We start from the raw sequence: 15,510 nt of genomic DNA, 5'->3' as shown, positions 1-15,510 counted from the left end.
AACAAGTGCAACAGTTGTGGTGTGCCTAGTAATAACATTTTCTCTAAACTCCTTTTCTTTTCCAGTGGCAGAGATGAATCCTAATATTGTGGTGATATCTGTCTTGGCAGTTTTGAGTATCTTTCTTATTGGCTTGCTTCTCCTCATCCTGATTGTCCTGAGGAGGAAGCACTTGCAGATGGCCAGGTAAGTAAATCAGTATTGTACATGATGTACAGGCCCAAAGGAGTAAAGGATTTGAGTATGACCATACTCATACACAAGCTGTTATGTAGGCTGTCAAGAATGAGATTTTTGGCAGTGATTTGAAGTGCAGGTTTACCTTTCAGTGTTCTTAATTTGCTACTGAGATTCCACACTGTGGCGAGTGTGCTTATGTCACATTTGTATGTGGTCTTTGCTGTTCATCATTGTAGAATGCATGAGAGTTGCAGGACCACCAACTGCCCAAAGGTAGATGGATTTTTCCCAATGACCTGGGTTTTATTTTTTTGTATAGTTTGGGTAAATTAGAAAACTTTGTTTCTCTTCAAACTTTAGTTTGATGAATTCATACTTCAGAAGCTTTGAAAAACTGATCCTAAAAAGTCTATAGGTATATCAATGTCTTAATATATTTTTATGTGTATTGCACAGGATTATGTATTCAGCTTTGTTTATTATGTTTTATTGCATGCTGTTTTCTGTAGATATTTGTAAATGTATGTAGCACTGTGTGATTGTAAATGGAAATGTACAAGTTAAGAATAAATTAAAAGAGTTGAGTTTTCATTCCACTGCTTCATGTTCATTTGTAACAAAGTGGCCCACTTCAGTGAGTGAGACTGTGTATGAGTCAGCCCTGTGATGGACTGGTGCCCGTCCAGGATGGCCTTTTGGTTTCTATAAGTCTGGGATCGGATTAAACTGATTTAAAAATAGATTGAGGCATGAAAGGATAAATTTCATATATGGAATTCAATTTGATGTGGTATCTTAGCTAAATACCTAAATGTATTTAACACTAGAATCCCTGAAGCCTACGAAAAAAAACTCGTTATTTTGGGCAACCTTAAATTCCTTTGCAGCTCTTCATCAGAATCTTTTGTTTTTTAAGGTGTCGATCAGCACAAGCAGCAAGCAACCTGCTATCCCATTCCCCACCGCTGCAGCTCAACTCAGGCAAAAAGTTTTCCCAGCTCAAGTCTTGTTTATCTGGATGTGAAGTGCCTGGAGTTGTATAAGGTAAATAATATGTCATTATTTGGAACACATGCATTTCATGTGTGTTACGTATCTATAACAATCTGGGTAAATGTAGGAAGACAGGAAATGTGAGAAATGTTGAGCACATAGCTAAAACAGAAACTTTTTGCATGTTATAGTACCAACAACAAAATTTTAACATAAAGTATATAATGTGTGAAGACTGAAGTCCAAATATCAAATAAACACTTTCACAAAAGGTACACTTAATAAGGTACCATTCCTTATTCAGAAAAATATCCCAGTCATCCCTTATGGAGCCGTTTCTGGACAAAGGTAGAACCATAACAACAGTTGCATAAAGTGTGAGCTTCCATCTGCAGCTAAAGTCATTCGCGTACTGAAGTAGCATTGCACATGTACTTTGTCAGCATGCCCATGTCGATCAAACACAGGAAGCTCTGCAGTCTACTTCTGACTTTACGCTGTAGGAAGATAAGTAAATAAATATAGGTAAATAGCATTAACTGTGACTTTTATATAAGTAACATATAAATATTTTTCATATAAAGAGCATCATAAAACATAATCACAAACAGAACTTTGCATGATACCTTGGCGAGCTCAGCATGCCTTGATGTTTCGTTGAAGGACATGTGTGTGGCAGATTGACTGGCAGGACAACGGCCGACCTCTTGCTGCATCCAAACGGTGCCATCTTTCGCCTTTATACCTGGTGCAGCTGCGTTGTTCTTATGTGTAAGTGGATGTTTCTTACAGGAAGGGCTTCTGTTCTCTTTCTCCAATGTGGAACCCTCATTCTCATCTGAGTTCACCTCTTTTATAGCACATCTTTATTTGAAAACAGCAGTGTCAGATCCGACCTTCAGTCTTCACACATTATACACTTCATGTCAAAATTTTGTCGTTAGTACTATAGCATGCAAAAAGTTTCTGTTTTAGCATTTCTCGCATTTCCCGTCATCCTACATTTACATAGATCGTTGTAGACATGGAACACACATGAAATGCATGTGTTCCAAATAACAATATATTATTTACCCTATACAACTCCAGGTATCTCGCACCTAGATAAACAAGACTAGGAGAACTTTTTTCCCCGAGTTGAACTGTGGAGAAGAGGGAATGGGATAGCAGTTTGCTTGCTGCTTGTGCTGATCAACATGTTTGCAAAACAAAGATGGTAATGGAGAGGTGCGAAGGAATTTAAGGCGGCCCAGGATTATGAGTTTTTTCGTAGGCTTCACGGATTCTACTGTTAATTTTGTTTATACTTTGTAATATTCATCTTCTAATCATAAACTGCGAAAATAAATATAAGTACAAGAAGTTTAAACATTTTCTTTAAATGAAATAAGCAACCACATCTAGAGGTTTGATTCTGCTTCTCACTTTTAAATATTTTTTAACTTTGTTCCATTCACTTTTACAATTTTCTGAAGTGTTATAATAGCAATTAGCAATTACATCTTAAGTAGCATGTTATGTTATTCAAAAAAAATGTTACTGGTTATTTGTTTAAATCACAATTAAGCTAGGTACATTTTTAAATTAAGTATGGTACTTTCCTTAAGTGATTTAACCAAATCCCAAGATAGCAAGATTTGTAATTCTAGTTACAGTGCTTAGGGTAGTAATATTACAAGAGGCCTGGTAATAATATTGTATGTAAAGTCTCAAATGTGAATGTGCAGTGAGCTCTAGGTTTTTATGAGCACACTGCAAAATTAGGGAAGTTACTCTGGAGCAAAGATTGAGCATGGCTGATTCCTTTTAGAGACATTCAGACTACACGTGTCAGGGATGGGGGCCAGTTTCCTGACTGGGGAAAGTGCAGTCTGGTGCTGCAGTGGGGAGGACTACAGAAATAAGAAAGATTATGATACTCAATATGTAAAAAGTTCAACATGGCAAAGTGCAAGCAGGACGACCCAGCAATTTTTATATTGTAAATATTGTTGGATGTAACTTGAGTAAAATGTCTTTGGATGTTGAAGTAGCCTTGTGGTCTTCAGAATCTTGGGTGGTGTCATAGTTTTATGTGGGCATTATTGATAGGTCTAGTTTAATTGCTCTTTTGTATTTTATTACTTTTCTTGATTCTATGTAATTTGTTTTGAGTTTTGTTTCTGTTAATTATTGTTAAATTCTTAGTTATATTGTATTTGTTACTTCTTTTAATTTTGTTAATTCCAGTTTACATTTTTTCAGTTACACTCTTATGTCAAATAAGGTCAGGGGCAAAGCCTAAGATGCTGTAATCAGCACTCGGCAGTGGAAAGCTGTTATTATTTTAGGCAACCATTGCACCTGAAAGGCAATGTTGTACTAACTAATTACAAACATGCACACTACTTTTTGATGGTCTAATCCAGTGCTTCAGATATGCACCATAGCTCCTGTTACAGTACACTGACCATTATTTATATGAAAACTCCACCCAAACCAGTTGCTGCAAAAAGATAAGCAAAAACATAAACCTTTGTTTTATTCTAATAAACATACACCACAAATACAGAAGGTATGTTTGGTGAAATTAGAATATTGTAAGACACTAGAGACATATTAATTTTTTTTAATTGATATGTAATGGATCGATTTATAGGTAAATAAATTTATAGGTAATGGTTCAGGATTCTTGGGAAAAGTGTTGAATAAAAAAATACCAGAGTTATCCTTTTAATACTGATGGAACAGTTTTTAACTTGCTTGTTGACCTTGATTTATGTATACAATATATATGCACACACACACACGTGTATATATATATATATATATACAAAATATGAAGTAAAAGCATTCGATATACTGTAATAGATCCAATAAATGTATTGTTGACCTTCTGGTTTATTGAATCCGCTATTGGCACCTTGCTATTTATTGACACAAATATCAGTGGATCCTATCACAAGTTGTGTTACAATATAGTAGTACAATACAACTTATTTTTGTATTATCAAATACAGAACGGTACACATATAATTGCAGATTTTTTTATATAGACACAATGAGCAAGGAAGAAACTGAGTGAATAAATCGAAACCAAAAATATCTGTCCATTAATTAATTGATGAGCTATGGCTATTTGACAGTGATGGAGATTAAAATTGTAAACGAGAATGTCAATAATAAAGTCACAGTCATGGAGACAATGGCAAAGCATTAAAGAAATTCGCAAAAGGCACTCATTTCATTGCTTTGAAAAATCTTTTTTCTAAAACTGTACAACATTTTTTTAATCCATATTCTTTTTAAGGTGCAAAAGTTACTTTAACCCTTTATGCACTAGCGGTTTTTGCTATTATTGCTAATTCCATCCATCCATTTTCCAACCCACTGAATCCGAACACAGGGTCACGGGGGTCTGCTGGAGCCAATCCCAGCCAACACAGGGCACAAGGCAGGAACCAATCCTGGGCAGGGTGCCAACCCACCGCAGGATTATTGCTAATTACATACTCAAAAATAAACAGCTATTACTCCTTTATTGTGATAAAGGAAGTACAACACATTTTCAAAAGAAGGTATTTATGATTAAAAACCTTTATTTACACCAATATCAAGTAAATAAAACACAAAAAAATGGTGGTTTAGGGATTTCTCTCCAAAAAATTGGATTTTACAGAACATAATCAAGACATTGTATAATGTCTGTAACAAAAGCGCTCTCTTGGGGCCCGACCCGAAACAGATGGACAAGGAGGCACACATAAAATAAAACAATTATTTATTTTTCTTCAGCTGGAGGGCACATCTTCCCCGTGTCCCCCAGCCACAGCACAGTCCCAAAAACACCAACAAATACAAAAAGCACACTAATTCTTCCTCCACTCCTCCCAGGCAGCTTTGTCGTCCTCCTCCCGACTCTGGCACCTTGATTAGTGGCTGCAGGCTTCTTTTATAGCCCACCTGGAAGTGCTTCAGGTGATAATTAACCTAATTAAGGCTGCACTTCCGGGTAGGGCTGTGTTACAGCCCACATGGGCTCAGGAAGCCGTGAAGCTCCCCCTGGCGGTGGCCACGGAGCCCAACAGGAATGAGCTCCGGTGTAACATAATTGTGGCCCGATGCGGCCCAGGGGGGCTGCCACCAAGTGTTCCGTTGGACATAATGTGCATCCCATGGCTGCTCCCCCGGATCCAGTGCCAAAGGGGCGTCCTGGCTGGGCATGGGTCCCGGCCGTCTGCCACATGTCTTAATTAATATTTTTCTTTTGTGGCAAGTTTAGATGTCATATTCCACAGATTTGCAAAGTTATACTGTTTGGTACAAGGTGTTCCCATTTTTGGAAATATTTAGTCCCAATCACCTTAACGATCTCTCAAAATAAGTATTGCAGCAGCAGTTATAATTTTTTTTGAAAAAAAAAAAAAAAAAAATATATATATATATATATATATATATATATATATATAAAATCATGCACACATACACACACTACTATATACGTCACTCTGCAGCAAAAAGTAAACAAGTCGTAACTATATACAGTGCATCCGGAAAGTATTCACAGCGCATCACTTTTTCCACATTTTGTTATGTTACAGCCTTATTACAAAATGGATTAAATTCATTTTTTTCCTCAGAATTCTACACACAACACCCCATAATGACAACGTGGAAAAAGTTTACTTGAGATTTTTGCAAATTTATTAAAAATAAAAAAATTGAGAAAGCACATGTACATAAGTATTCACAGCCTTTGCCATGAAGCTCAAAATTGAGCTCAGGTGCATCCTGTTTCCCCTGATCATCCTTGAGATGTTTCTGCAGCTTAATTGGAGTCCACCTGTGGTAAATTCAGTTGATTGGACATGATTTGGAAAGGCACACACCTGTCTATATAAGGTCCAACAGTTGACAGTTCATGTCAGAGCACAAACCAAGCATGAAGTCAAAGGAATTGTGTGTAGACCTCCGAGACAGGATTGTCTCAAGGCACAAATCTGGGGAAGGTTACAGAAAAATTTCTGCTGCTTTGAAGGTCCCAATGAGCACAGTGGCCTCCATCATCCGTAATTGGAAGAAGTTCAAAACCACCAGGACTCTTCCTAGAGCTGGCCGGCCATCTAAACTGAGCGATTGGGGGAGAAGGGCCTTAGTCAGGGAGGTGACTAAGAACCCAATGGTCACTCTGTCAGAGCTCCAGAGGTCCTCTGTGGAGAAAGGAGAACCTTCCAGAAGGACAACCATCTCTGCAGCAATCCACCAATCAGGCCTGTATGGTAGAGTGGCCAGACGGAAGCCACTCCTTAGTAAAAGGCACATAGAAGCCCACCTGGAGTTTGCCAAAAGGCACCTGAAGAACTCTCAGACCATGAGAAAGAAAATTCTCTGGTCTGATGAGACAATGATTGAACTCTTTAGTGTGAATGCCAGGCGTCACGTTTGGAGTTAACCAGGCACCGCTCATCACCAGGCCAATACCATCCCTACAGTGAAGCATGGTGGTGGCAGCATCATGCTGTGGGGATGTTTTTCAGTGGCAGGGACTGGGAGATTAGTCAGGATAAAGGGAAGGATGACTGCAGCAATGTACAGAGACATCCTGGATGAAAACCTGCTCCAGAGCGCTCTTGACCTCAGACTGGGGCAATGGTTCATCATTCAGCAGGACAACGACCCTAAGCACACAGCCAAGATATCAAAGGAGTGGCTTCAGGACAACTCTGTGAATGTCCTTGAGTGGCCCAGCCAGAGCCCAGACTTGAATCCGATTGAACATCTCTGGAGAGATCTTAAAATGGCTGTGCACCGCCGCTTCCCATCCAACCTGATGGAGCTTGAGAGGTGCTGCAAAGAGGAATGAGTGAAACTGGCCAAGGATAAGTGTGCCAAGCGTGTGGCATCATATTCAAAAAGACCTGAGGCTGTAATTGCTGCCAAAGGTGCATTGACAAAGTATTGAGCAAAGGCTGTGAATACTTATGTACATGTGATTTCTCAGTTTTTTTATTTTTAATAAATTTGCAAAAATCTCAAGCAAACTTTTTTCACGTTGTCATTATGGGGTGTTGTGTATAGAATTCTGAGGAAAAAAATGAATTTAATCCATTTTGGAGTAAGGCTGTAACATAACAAAATGTGGAATGCGCTGTGAATACTTTCCGGATGCACTGTATGTATAATTATGTCCTCATCCAAACTTTACCTTTCAAAATTTTTGAAACATTGCTTGTACTCTAACTTGAAAGTGAAAGTGCCCTGCTCAGAAAACTGACATAGGGAGAATGGGCAGCAGTCAGTCTCCAGGTATGGGAATTGAACCCATGACTCTTGAACTGTAAAACTGCATGCCACAACGCTTCAGTGTCATACTAAACAGTACTTACAAATCAAGTGTAGCCTCAAGTCCTTCATCAAACATGTCGTACTCAATAAAGTCAAAACTTTGCTTAGAATCTGACTGAAGCTTTGTGCATTACAATTGTGTACATAGCTGTGATATGTAGTACAAATGACCAACTGTAGACAACTATACATTATCAGAAGGCTCTTAAATTCTGCTATGCAATGGCAATTCCTGTTCTGAATTCATAACTACCGTTCTTCTATGTTTCCATATCACTGATCAGACATTTTTTTTTTTTTAAACTATTTCCTCGTACTTCATGCTGTGCTTTTAAGCTGAGAGGAAATAAGAATGTCCAAGATAGTTGATAGGAAAAAAATCATATACTTTCCAGGTGTAATCATCTTTTTGGGTATTTTGCTTGAGCTTGTGCAATCTTGTGTGTTTTTTAACCTTATGCTTCAGGTTTATCCTGTTATGGTTGATGAGTAGCTAGAACTTAAAGTCAAAAGTTTGGATTATTGAATTGGCCATGTAAAATAGTTTTTATTGTGCTGATATTATGGCTAAAGGGATAATTTTTGGATTGCTGTCATGATCTAAACATTGTATTTCACTGTTATAATTATTTTCAATATTTGTACAAAAGTACAAAAAGAGGCTTCATACGGCGTTTGATGTGCAGTGAAAGACGCCAAACACCAGTATCAGGAGCGAATACTTTCAACAGGGTGACATGCGGAGAATGTGGCATGGACTGCACACCATTACGAACTACAAAGGAAAATCTCACGCGATGGTAAGCGCAGACTCTGCATTTGCATTTGCTAACGAACTCAACACGTTTTACGCCCGTTTTGAGGCTGGTTACGCAGCTAGCGCTAAGTACTGCCTGACTATGGAGGACGGTGATGTCATCAGCATTGCAGAGCGCAATGTGCGTGCAGCACTGAAGCGAGTAAACATCAGGAAGGTGGCAGGACCAGACGGCATTTCTGGACGCCTGCTGTGTTGCTGCGCTGACCAACTAGCTGGAGTACTCACCACCATCTTCAACGAGTCTCTAGTGCAGTCTGTGGTTCCTATGTACTTCAAATGATCCACAATCGTTCCTGTTCAAAAGAACAATAAGCCCATGTGCCTGAATGACTACTGACCTGTTGTACTGACATCAGTAGTCACGAAGGAGTTCGAGAGGCTACTGAAAGACATCATCTCATCCTCCATCCCAAGCACCGTTGACCCACCCCAGTTCACCTACCGTCCTGCACACCACCCTCAGCCATGTGGACAAGAAACAGAGGAACTATGAGAGATTGTTGTTCATTGACTATAGTTCAGCATTCAATACAATAATACCCTGTAGACTGTTTGTGAAACTGAGGGACTTAGGACTCAACAACCTCTTGTGTGCATGGGTGCCGGACTTCCTCACAGGCAAAACACAGGCAGTGAGGGTTGGTAACTGTGTTTCCAACAGCATCACCATCAACATAGGAGCTCCACAAGGGTGTGTTCTTAGCCCCCTGCTGTACTCCTTCTACACCCATGACTGCACGGCCATGTATTCCTCCAACACTATCGTGAACTTTGCAGATGACACGGTGGTACTGAGCTTTATCACAAACAACAATGAGACGGCCTACATGGATGAAGTTGCGAACCTGACATTGTGGTGTCAGGAAAACTGCCTCCAGCTCAACATCAGCAAAACCAAGGAGCTGGTGGTAGACTTCAGCAGGAGACAGCAGCGGGACTTTAAACCCCTCATCATTAACAGAACTCCAGTGGAAAGGGTGAACAGTTTTAAATACCTGGGGGTTCACATCTCCAAGGACCTGTCATGGTCTGAACACATCCAAGTTCTGACCAAAAGGGCAAAGCGGAGACTCTACCATCTCAGACAGCTTAGGAAGTTTGGGGTCTCTTCAGGGATTTTAAAGACTTTCTACTCTGGCGCTGTGGAAAGTATTCTGACACAGAACATTACATCCTGGTTTGGAAACTGCGGTGTTCAGGACCATAAAGCCCTACAGAGAGTGATCCGTCCAGCGGAACGGTGCTGCAGGTCAGCTCTACCATCTATGCAGGACATTTACACCAGAAGATGCAGGACCAGAGCTCTCAGGATTATCAAAGACTCATCCTAGCAATAGGCTGTTTCATCTGCTTCATATTAAAATCAGGCAAAAGGTTTTGTAGCATCCTGGCCAGGACAGAGAGACTTAGAAGGAGTTTCTATCCTCAAGCCATAAGACTGTTAAATCAGAACATGCCATCTCATCCATGACATCTCCACATATTTAGACTGGACTGTAATTGTACCATGACGTCTACCCTTGCCTTGTTTTGGAATTGGTCTGTCCTTTAACTATGCACCTGTCTAACTTTGGTTTTGCACAATAATCACTGCACTATTGCACCTTAACACTTACAGTAATTTTACTTTATTTCACTTAATTTTACTTATGTATTTATGTTCTATTATATTGTATCTTTCAATCTAGAACTTCTTGTTAATCTAACTGATATTCGTCTAACTTTGCACAGTTTTTAATAAGCAGATCAGGATACATTTCACTGCATGTTGTCCTGTTTAACTATGCATGTGACAAATAAAGAATCTTGAATCTTGAATCCCTATTCATCTGCATCATGTTGCATTGTGTAACATCAAAGCTGCTATTTTGAATATATGCATGGGTTACATTGCTGTCTTGTTCAGATTGTTAAGCAGAAGTTATTGAAGAAAAAAAAGTTACTATTTTTGCCCAAACATTCTCCTTGATTGAAAGTTTTGTTTTTTGATGATTTGAATAACATTATGATTCAAACTTAAAAAAAATAAAACTAAGCACTTGAATTCTTTCTCTTTATTATAAAAAGAAATCCTGTCCCCTGTCCTGATAGTCTACGATACGTGATCTTCTCGGAAGATAATTTAAAGACCCGCGAGACGAAAGAGACCTGCCACGGTGTGTCTCACAGGAACATAGAATGAGAGTCTTGCAAGACACACCCTACTTACAAGCAATATAAAAAAAAAACAAATCAGTAGTGTAAAGGCAGTCATGCAGCACACACAGCTCCAGGGCTCTCAGTGCATATAAAGTGTGTAAGGTCAATACGGTAGAAATGAATAGGGTAGAAATGAAACATCGACGATTAAACGAAGAAGAAAGAAAAGCATGAAGAAAAGAGACCCAAAAGCAATGGAGTGAAAAAAATGCTAAAAAGAAAAACAATAATCTAGGTGCAAATTTAGAAAATAAGGAACATGATGATCAGCCCAGAACAAGTGGAATGGAAAAAAAGCACGTCCAATCGGCGCAGAGAAATGAGACTCAAATGCGTTGGACAGAAAAAAGAGCAAAAAGAATAATCGAGGTACAAATTCAGAAAATAAGGAAAGTAATTATCAGCCTGGAACAAGTGGAATTGAAAAAAAAGCACGTCCAATCCGGCTCAGAGTTAAAAGACAATGAATAAAAGAAAGTAGAACTTCATAAAGACGTTTACAAACGTTGACGCTAAACACATGCAGAGCAGGTTAGAGACTATGAAACCAATGAAATTAGAAAGGCTCAAAAAAAAAACCAAAAACGGCACTATACACATGTGGAGAAAGCTGCGACAGCAGCTACCCCAACCGAACGTGAGCAGCGTTATATATCCTGCAAGAAAGAATTCAACCACGCCCGTGGCCAGAAATAAAAGACAGGTATTGCTTTTACAACATCACACGAGACCAGGCAGTGAGCCATCATTTAAAACAAATCATCAGACCTCTAAGCTAGCAGTTGTTGGATTGCTTTTGGCAGGCAAACATCATGTGTTCCCAGCTCTTAAAACAACGACATGCGACAGGCAGAAGAGGAAGCTAGCAAGCAGCAAAAAGACAGCAAATGATCCTAAAGCATATCCTTAGCGTACGTTCAGCCGCAACACCCTTCACAACACGAGCAGCATTATACGTCTGGGGAGAAAGAGATGTAACCTCGCGCGAGGCAGGAAATAAAGAAACAAGTATTGTTTTTACAAAACTTTTTAAAGTAAAAGTGAAAATAATGCATATGTAACAATTCACAAGAAAATAACAAACTCTTTAAATTGTAGATTGCCTGCCTAAGGTAAAGTCATCCCTGATGAATGGGGATGTGGGAATAAGGGGTCCTTTCATCGGATTAGCAATATTTCAGATGTGGAATGGCAAAATGGGGGAGGCAGCTTGATGAATGAGGTTCAGCTCAGGGCCAATGACACTGACTGGTAAAAAAAAAATCCCTGTTACTGAAACAGCAATAATAAAACCGTCTACAGCTGTGTGCAGTGGCGTTCCTGAGTCTCTATGTGAGGCTTATATGACTGGTAGTAGTGAAAGCCAAGAGAAAGCTACTGACATGATAAGGGAAGCTCTGAACACAGCGAGAACCAAGACCAAGATAGGAATGTGGAATGTTTATACAATGTATGATACAGGCAGACTCGCACAGGTAACAGCAAAGATGAGGAGATACAACCTACACATACTTGGTGTCAGTGAAAGCAGATGGATAGGATCAGGCAAGTTAAAAACGGTTACTGGAGAAATAATCTTGTACTCGGGCAGAGAAGTTTATCAACACCATGAAGGAATAGAGATAATCTTGAAGAAAGGCTTAGAGAAATGTTTGTTGGAATGGAAACCAGTGAACAGTAGATTGATGAGAATTAGGGTGAAAGGAAAGCAAGTGACTATGACAATAATTCAGTGCTATACACTAACAAATGATAGTGACACTGAAGAGAAAGACCAGCTTTATGAACAACTACAAGCAGAAGTTAAGGAAATTCCACGTCTTGATCTGACAGTTGTCAATGGCGAATTGAACGCCAAGATGGGAAGCAGCAATAAACATAACACAAGAATTATGCATGATGCGTAATGATGAATGAAAACGGTGAAAGACTTGTAAGGAATATCCGTTGAACAGAGGTTTGTAAATGCATGATGTAATCAAAACAGACAACTTTACTATTCAGGTGTTTCGCTAAGCTGCTATATACAGTATATATATATTTATATATATATATATATATATATATATATATATATATATATATATATATATACACATCCATCCATCCATTTTCCAACCCGCTGAATATGAACACAGGGTCATGGGGGTCTGCTGGAGCCAATCCCAGCCAACACAGGGCAGGAACCAATCCCGGGCAGGGTGCCAACCCACCGCAGGACACACACAAACACACCCACACACCAAGCACACACTAGGGCCAATTTAGAATCGCCAATCCACCTAACCTGCATGTCTTTGGACTGTGGGAGGAAACAGGAGCGCCCGGAGGAAACCCACGCAGACACGGGGAGAACATGCAAACTCCACGCAGGGAGGACCCGGGAAGCGAACCCAGGTCCCCAGGTCTCCCAACTGCGAGGCAGCAGCGCTACCCACTGCGCCACCGTGCCGCCATATATATATATATACAGTGGTGTGAAAAACTATTTGCCCCCTTCCTGATTTCTTATTCTTTTGCATGTTTGTCACACAAAATGTTTCTGATCATCAAACACATTTAACCATTAGTCAAATATAACACAAGTAAACACAAAATGCAGTTTGTAAATGGTAGTTTTTATTATTTAGGGAGAAAAAAAAAATCCAAACCTACATGGCCCTGTGTGAAAAAGTAATTGCCCCCTGAACCTAATAACTGGTTGGGCCACCCTTAGCAGCAATAACTGCAATCAAGCGTTTGCGATAACTTGCAATGAGTCTTTTACAGCGCTCTGGAGGAATTTTGGCCCACTCATCTTTGCAAAATTGTTGTAATTCAGCTTTATTTGAGGGTTTTCTAGCATGAACCGCCTTTTTTAGGTCATGCCATAGCATCTCAATTGGATTCAGGTCAGGACTTTGACTAGGCCACTCCAAAGTCTTCATTTTGTTTTTCTTCAGCCATTCAGAGGTGGATTTGCTGGTGTGTTTTGGTCATTGTCCTGTTGCAGCACCCAAGATCGCTTCAGCTTGAGTTGACGAACAGATGGCCGGACATTCTCCTTCAGGATTTTTTGGTAGACAGTAGAATTCATGGTTCCATCTATCACAGCAAGCCTTCCAGGTCCTGAAGCAGCAAAACAACCCCAGACCATCACACTACCACCACCATATTTTACTGTTGGTATGATGTTCTTTTTCTGAAATGCTGTGTTCCTTTTACGCCAGATGTAACGGGACATTTGCCTTCCAAAAAGTTCAACTTTTGTCTCATCAGTCCACAAGGTATTTTCCCAAAAGTCTTGGCAATCATTGAGATGTTTCTTAGCAAAATTGAGACGAGCCCTAATGTTCTTTTTGTTTAACAGTGGTTTGCGTCTTGGACATCTGCCATGCAGGCCGTTTTTGCCCAGTCTCTTTCTTATGGTGGAGTTGTGAACACTGACCTTAATTGAGGCAAGTGAGGCCTGCAGTTCTTTAGACGTTGTCCTGGGGTTTTTTGTGACCTCTCGGATGAGTCGTCTCTGCGCTCTTGGGGTAATTTTGGTCGGCCGGCCACTCCTGGGAAGGTTCACCACTGTTCCATGTTTTTGCCATTTGTGGATAATGGCTCTCACTGTGGTTCGCTGGAGTCCCAAAGCTTTAGAAATGGCTTTATAACCTTTACCAGACTGATAGATCTCGATTACTTCTGTTCTCATTTGTTCCTGAATTTCTTTGGATCTTGGCATGATGTCTAGCTTTTGAGGTGCTTTTGGTCTACTTCTCTGTGTCAGGCAGCTCCTATTTAAGTGATTTTTTGATTGAAACAGGTGTGGCAGTAATCAGGCCTGGGGGTGGCTACGGAAATTGAACTCAGGTGTGATACACCACAGTTAGGTTATTTTTTAACAAGGGGGCAATTACTTTTTCACACAGGGCCATGTAGGTTTGGATTTTTTTTCTCCCTAAATAATAAAAACCATCATTTAAAAACTGCATTTTGTGTTTACTTGTGTTATATTTGACTAATGGTTAAATGTGTTTGATGATCAGAAACATTTTGTGTGACAAACATGCAAAAGAATAAGAAATCAGGAAGGGGGCAAATAGTTTTTCACACTACTGTATATAAGCAAAGGTCTGTGATATGGTTTGCATATTTGTAGGTACAAATCCACAAAGGGAGAAGATGAGTCATGTATCTTAAAATAGTTTTGTATTCCTAAACTTTCAATCCCTACCATCAGACGTCATCAGTGGAAAAGGATTACACACACAGGAAGCAAAGGCAATATATACCAAATGAGATGGGGGGATGGGTTAATAAGGTGGGGTTTGGAGAGTGTTGGTCATGCAGTCTTATTTAATATGTGGATGCTCTTCTTTTTAATCCTACATATACTGAGTTCATGTCCAAGTGTCTGTTAATTGTGTTTTTGTTTTATAGCTACGATTCTGCCAGCTCTCTGGCACTTTTTGTATTAGCATTGAATTTTACTTACACCGTGTCCCAGTTGAACTTGTATGTGCATATGTCAGAGACCGTGGGTCCTTCCTTCTGACAGTACTGTAATGTTCTTGTATAAATATTGCAAGTGTTTTAGATGTTTGTCCAACATATACAGCTGAGCATTCACTGCATGGTATACTGTGTACTACGTCCCATGTCTCAACTGCCAAATTTCAAGCTTTTGGCATTAAAAAGGACTGTTCGCAGAGTAATTGCTGGTTTATGTGCTATTTTGTTGCCTGATCTGGAGAGGATACACGCTGTACTTTCTGATACACCACAATAATAAGGAAGGCTGTGTCAGGTGAATGGGAGGGTCAGGTTGGAGTTGATTGTTTTCTGAGGTCTGTCTCATCTCCTATGTAAGCATCATTTGATAGATGTTATGGGGTAGGCATATTTTAAAATATGTGACCCATCAATATATATATATATATCTATATATATAAACTGCTCAAAAAAAGATCTCAATGGGAAGAAAAAACATGTTGGATATCGATACTGATATGGACTGTGTATGT

General features: G+C 39.6%; 1 protein-coding gene across 4 annotated transcripts in view; it reads left to right on the top strand.

The window, feature by feature from the left end:
* Positions 1-15,510, top strand: part of ptpro (protein tyrosine phosphatase receptor type O) — a 326,955-nt gene that overhangs the window by 243,479 nt on the left and 67,966 nt on the right. For all 4 annotated transcript variants that reach the window (XM_051920277.1, XM_028808094.2, XM_051920278.1 and 1 more), the window contains one exon: positions 66-186. In XM_051920277.1, the coding sequence (XP_051776237.1) occupies positions 66-186 (121 nt within the window). The remainder of the gene's footprint in view (positions 1-65; positions 187-15,510) is intronic.

This window comes from Erpetoichthys calabaricus, chromosome 1, assembly GCF_900747795.2.
Source record: "Erpetoichthys calabaricus chromosome 1, fErpCal1.3, whole genome shotgun sequence".
Taxonomy (NCBI): domain Eukaryota; kingdom Metazoa; phylum Chordata; class Cladistia; order Polypteriformes; family Polypteridae; genus Erpetoichthys; species Erpetoichthys calabaricus.
The sequence above is the reverse complement of the archived record's forward strand: the minus strand, read 5'-3'. Positions and strand labels throughout refer to the sequence as shown.